At 39.6% G+C, this 6,606-nt stretch overlaps 1 protein-coding gene across 1 annotated transcript; it reads right to left on the bottom strand.

Moving 5' to 3' along the window:
• Positions 1-3,729: 3,729 nt before the first annotated feature.
• LOC114317063 (uncharacterized) lies at positions 3,730-5,926 on the bottom strand. Its single transcript, XM_082872084.1, has 5 exons — positions 4,690-5,926; positions 4,463-4,553; positions 4,238-4,357; positions 3,965-4,183; positions 3,730-3,861 (listed from the first exon to the last, which is right to left on the bottom strand). The coding sequence occupies exons 1-5, from the start codon at positions 5,112-5,114 to the stop codon at positions 3,730-3,732; spliced, it is 987 nt and encodes a 328-aa protein (XP_082728210.1). The 5' UTR covers positions 5,115-5,926.
• Between the last annotated feature and the right edge of the window lie 680 nt (positions 5,927-6,606).

The raw sequence follows: 6,606 nt of genomic DNA, 5'->3' as shown, positions 1-6,606 counted from the left end.
TTTTTTCTACATCAAGAGTTTTAGTGATGTGCATACGTGTGGTACGGATGTCCGAACATCGAAGAATCCGCGAGTTAGTTCGGATTTGGTGTCGAGTACCATATCTGAAATTGTGAGGGACAAGCCGTTGACTCGGCCGTGTGATGTTGTGACTATTTTGAAGAGGGATTATGGGCTAGATGTGAGTTACCATGTCGTATGGTTGGCTGTGGAGAAAGCAAAGGCTGGTATTCATGGAGATCACTCATTATCGTTTGACCAGCTGCGGTGGTATTCGGATGCTGTGATGCGGTACAATCCGGGGAGTTATGTCAATATTGACTATGATGCGAGTAGTCAACAGTTTCGTCGTTTCTTTGTGTCATTCGCTGCGTGTATTTCTGGGTTCAATTCTTGTCGGCCTTTATTATTCTTGGATGGAACATTCCTCAAAGGAAAGTACAAAGGTCAGCTACTAGCGGCAACGGCAAAAGACGGAAACAATGGTTAGTAATTTTTTTACCTTTATATTCATGTCAATATTCACATTGACATGCATAGTATGGGCAAATGAGTGATGGAGAAATTATAAGTATTGTGAACATTGACATTAGTAAGCACTGATGTGAATGTTCACATCTGTGTCTGCTGATGCCTGTAATGTGAACATTCACATTATTCTACACTGATCCGTTCACATTATTATACATATGTGCCCGCTAATGATAGTTATGTGAACATTCACATTCATTTCAGTGTATACTACTGTCAGTTGATCCGTTAATGAACAGTACTAGAATGTTCACATTACCAATTGCTGAACAATCCAAAATGAATAATTGATGGGCGTTAATGTGAATGTTCACATCATTGTTGTTTACGAACTTGAATCTAGAAATAACAATAGTAATAGGGCAAGGTAGATATAAACATTCACATGACCTGTTTCGTTTATATTGTTTTCTATTCATTTTGGAGTAATGTGAACGGTTGTGTATTGGTGTTGTGTTGTAGGTCTGTTTCCTGTTGCATTTGCGGTTGTTGATTCGGAGACCACGGCGAATTGGTCGTGGTTCTTGCATGAACTTGGGAAGGTTGTTGATGGTAACCGCCAGATTACTTTTATTTCGGATCGTAATCTTGGCCTGTTAGAAGCTATGCCGAAGGTGTTCCCATCGGCTCATCACGGTTATTGCTTACAACACTTGAAGAGCAATTTAAGAGACCGGATGAAAGGAATTGATAATGGCTTCAGGGATCACCTAGTAAGTAGTTTGGGTGATTGTGCTTATGAGCCAACTGTGGTAGGGTTCCATGAAAAGCTTGCAAAATTAAAAGAGAAGGGTAAACAACGAGCACATGATTTTTTCAATGACTTGGCACCTAAGCACTGGGCAAATTCATACTTCAGATAATAATAGTTTCATAAAGTGTTCCATTGGTCAAGTCAGAATGGTAGCGATGTGAATTATCAGTTAGGATTTGTAAAAATCTTGCAATTGTGTTTCATGTTCAATGGCAGTGATGTGAATGTTCACATCTGCTAGTAATGAATGATTTGAATGATGTGAATGTTCACATCCGTTGTCATATTTTGCTGTTGTTAACATTCACATCATTCTGTCATTTAAGTTGATGTTAGTGTTCACATCTGTGCATCGTGTAAGTTGATGTTAATGTTCACTGCGAATGATGTTAATGTTCACATCAGTCAACGTGAATGCTCAAACCTGTTAACTTTCGTGTTGTAAAATGTTTGTGATATTGTGCAGGGGCATGCGTTATGGGGAGATGACTTCCAATGCGGCGGAGTCATTTAATAACTGGATTAAAGAAGCGCGTAATCTTCCTATCACTCAAATGGTGGACACAATTCGTACTCAGTTGATGCGGCAAATGTCTGCACGGCGTGACCAAGCAAACAAATGGAATGAGCTTATTTGTCCTACATTTGAAACAAGGCTTATGGATTCGTTCAATCACAGCAGGTCTTGGCAAGTTAGCAAAGCCAATGAGAATGTGTTTGAAGTTCATTCGATACCATCTGTTACTGTTGATGTTGCGAGGCGTACATGTTCGTGCTTCAAATGGCAAATCAACGGATTCCCATGTGACCATGCTGTTGTTGCCATTCAGAAGAGCCGCTACAATCTCAATGATTGTGTGGAACATTACTTTCATGTACAGACATATCGTGGAGCGTATTCAGGTGCCATATTCCCTATACCATCGGTGGAGAAGCCGCCTTTTGATCCCATGGACTTCACTATATACCCGCCAACTGTGAAAAGACCACCCGGAAGGCCGAAAAAGAATAGGATCCCATCAAGGGGTGAGAAACTTAAGCAAATAAGGTGCGGGAGATGTGATAAGCTGGGGAGCCATAATCGGAAGTCATGCAGGGAGCCGATATAAGATGTACATTTTTCATTTTAACGTTGTCTTTTACATTGGATTCTTATATTCATTTCTGAAATAAGATTGTGTTGTGTTGGCAAGCAAAATAATGGTTTGGCAAACTTAGTATTTCATTTGTGCGTTTTCATTTTCTTTTTCTGTATGAAACTGATTTTTTGTTAAAGTTGTAATGATAAATACATGATGTGGACATTCACACTTACGTAAACGAATCATATTATGTGAAAACTTGCACATGGGTTGGACGTTTTTACCTTATTGTTATCAATGTTGACAAGAATATAAGTTGTGATGTGAACTTTCACATGCATGAAGATTGACATGGTGTGAACATGGACAACTGTTATGAATGTAAAGAAATGTGAATATTCACAACTGTTCATGTCACCCGTAATGATGTCATGCAAACAATGTGTACATTCCTGCACAAGGTATGTGTATTACATTAAAAACTGGTTCCACAAAGCGCATCAAATATGCTCATCACAACACGGCATTATGAATATCATAAGTGAGTATGAACATTCACATCAGTGTTGCAACTGTGAACATTCACAGCTGTAAACATTAGTGCATATGAATATCATAAGTGAATGTAAACATTAGTGCATATGCATATGAATATCATAAGTGAATGCTCATCACAACACGGCATTATGAATATCATAAGTGAGTATGAACATTCACATCAGTGTTTACAATTGCTATGACCAAGAACAAATGTGAATATTCACACGTGTATGTGATCCGTAATTATGTCACGTAGACCAAGTGTACACTCCTGCACAAGGTATGTGTATTAAACAACAGTCAGGTTCAAACATTCGCAGAATTTTTTCTCACAACAACACAGCAGTATGCATATCGTACGTGACTGTGAACATTCACATTAGTGGTACAACTGTGGACATTCACATATGTAAAACATAACAACACCAAAAGTAGTTCAAAATTCGCAGCTGCCTTTTTCCTATTAACAGATGTTGTATCACTGTTTTACAATCAGTTGTTGTGTCAAAATATCAACGCATTCCATATTAACATTCAAATTGACTGTTGGTTAGTTCGTAGGTGGACACCCCCCACCTATAGGTTTTAAGGAAGCTTTGATTTCTTATGATTCAAAAAACTATGCACTAACAAATCTCGTAGTCCACACCATTCTGCACTTCTGAGGCTGCCCACAATTTCTTCATGATATATGTGCGCCCGCATGATGTAACATACTGCAGGGCCGCAGTCCACTCTGTAAATGTGAAATGGTTTTGATTAGCAGTTGACATGAATATTTGCATAATGGTTATGGAGGATTTGAAAAAAATGTAGTGAGGCTTACGAGTCGTCGCCTTGCTGAGGACAGACATCAACACTTTTGGTTGATTGTGCTGGATTTTGGCCTGCTAACTTAGTGTATAGCGGTGATGACTCGCCAATAACGCTCACAATATGCTCAATGTAGTTCCTCTGTGTATGGAATTTCACATTAGGCACTTACAAACATATGTGTGTGTACAGTCATTTAATGCATGAGAACAAGTCATGTTTGTGTTGAAAAATAGCCACTTACAATTTCCTGTGCTTGGTCGATATGCGGGTCATGTATGCTTGTTCTTGGGTGCAACGAGTTGTAATGCTTCCACAAATTGTCTTTAGCATCATACACAACTATCGCCCAGTGGTACTCATGATGCAATGGGAATAGTAGGTATCTCTCTCCTTGGTAGTTTTTGACATGTGCGTCAATGTGTTTACTCCTTTTGCGAGGATGGTACTCTCGTATCACTTTCTGTACACATTTGACAAATAATTAATGGACTGTGAAGTTTCACAGTCACATTACAAGTAATGGAATGATAGATTTTACCAAACACATGCTCGTAAAGATCAATGAGGCTTCATCCGAAGTTGGGTTGACCACCTCTTGTTGTTCATGCAACAGTTCAGCATATGCATCTATGAGCTGCACAAACATGGGTCATATTATATAGATTTTGTGGATGTGAGTGTGTGTGTGTGTATGTGTGTGCATATGCATGAAGAGTGAATTATATTTGTAATGGCATACATTGCTGTGTATTGATTCCTCCTTGATAAGGTTGACAATGTCATCAAAATACACATGTGTAGCCTTCGAATCTCCTTTCCACACCAGCAGCCTGTGCATTATTAACAAACCAATGTAAATATTCACATTGCATATATCTCAACAACCCAAAAAAACTGAACACAGTGAGGAATATAGACTATTACGGAATGTGAATGTTAACATTGTATGTTTGCACAGTCACTTACTCATCGCCTCCATTTTTTTGTAAAGCTTGGACCTTTTGTTTGTCATGTTTGGACATCTTGGCCCAGACTTTGAACTTCTTGGTAAAGGATAATTTTTTTGGCTGCTTCGCTGGTGGGTGTTCCTCCACATCTTCAACCATTTCGACTGGATGGGGCTGCTTTTGGCCAGGTAAGTCTGGGTATTGGAAGTCAGGCAGGCGATGTTCTTTGCGATCTTTTTCCTTTATACGCTTGACCCTAGAAGGTGGGCTGATATTGTGTTGCATTGGGCTAGGGGGTTGCCTTTCTGACATAGCTTGTGTGACAATGTGGACTGACTGGTCATCGTAAAGATCCTGAAGAATTGTTTTATCGCATTCTAAGTCGATGACCAGCTGCGTTAAGCGTTTGATTTCTTGATCCTTCTGCTCCATGGACTTCTTCATTTCGATATTCACGTTGGGCGGGCTGGACTGGTTAAACAATCTATGTTCAAGATCAGCTATGACTCTTGCCCTCAACTCCCATGAAAATTGAAGGTGTTTGTACTTTGCTTCCCATTGCCTTATGACGCCCCAAGCCTTCCGATTTTCTTGGATAAGCACATCAATGATATCAGGTTGGTTTGTGTCTGGTATTACAATAGCTCTGTCATAATGTTGGCTGCTAAATGGAATGTGAATGTCCTCATCACTGTCCTTCAGGTCTACCCCATCCCCAGAAAACTGGGAGTTGTTGCCACTGTGTTGTTCTCCCTTGATGTCAGAAAGGTTGGGAGATGTTCTGCCTGGTTCATAAATTTCAGGCTCCACCTTCAACGTTTTACGCTTGAACTTTTGTAATTCTGTTGGGATTGCAAAGAGTTCACCGGCATTAACCTGAAAATGAAAAAATTATGTTACTTAACGCATATATTTGGGTGGTGTTATAATGTGAATGTTTTGATCACTAGTTGAAGGCCCTACCTCATTAAAACCCAAATCTGCTAAAGAGATGGTTTTCATCTTCTTCTGCAAAGCAGTCAGATCCCACTTCACACAGCGAGGAAAAGCATTGGGTCTGTGAGGTTGGAGGACGGTTGTGTGCTCACACAACCAGTACTTCAATAAAACAAGAAACGCATATTGTTATTTAGCATTTGCAGAGTAATGGCAACCTATGTGAACATTAATCACAGTGGCATTGTTGTGAACATCCCAGTAGTACATTATCATTGAATGTGAACATTCACATCTGCGAATCGTGAGTGATGTGGCACTGTTGTGAACATTCACAGAAGTATGTTATGAGTGAATGTGATCACATTCACTGCTTCAGATGTGAACATTCACAGTAGTGAAAACATAATTGCCTACAGAGCAGTGTGGTAAACATTCAGAGTGGTACATTATCATTGAATGTGAACATTCACACTGTTCACATTTGAATCACTGATGTGAATGATGACAAAAACATAAGTGCTGTGGCACTGTTGTGAACATGCACAGTAGTATGTTATGAGTGGATGCGATCGGTCATATCAGTGGTTCAGATGTGAACATTCACATCTGCGAAATATAATTGCCTACGGACATTCACATCAGAGGTGCAGATGCCAATGTTGACAGTTGGCTTAGATGAAAAACACTGGAGGACATTTCAATGTTATTATTTGAAAACATGGGTACTTACCATCAATAACATGACATAGCCAGTGACTTTTGCTGGATTTTTGTCATTTTGGGAAATAGACGATGTCAACATTGTCCTAATTTGCTTGGCCCAATCATATTCTTGCATGCTTTCCAGTGGGACCATATGTGCGTAGTAGCCCCATCCTATTGTCTCTCCGCTTGTTGAGAAAAAAAGCTTCTGGCAAGCATACATGCACACTAGTCGGGCAACTTCTTCGTTGTCATCTTTCTTTTTTCCTTTCAATGCCTCGGTCAAAAGGGTTTG

This window comes from Camellia sinensis, chromosome 5, assembly GCF_055761805.1.
Source record: "Camellia sinensis isolate YWXY chromosome 5, ASM5576180v1, whole genome shotgun sequence".
NCBI classification, from domain to species: Eukaryota; Viridiplantae; Streptophyta; class Magnoliopsida; order Ericales; family Theaceae; genus Camellia; species Camellia sinensis.
Note: the sequence above shows the minus strand (reverse complement) of the source record. Positions and strands in the feature narration are given on the sequence as shown.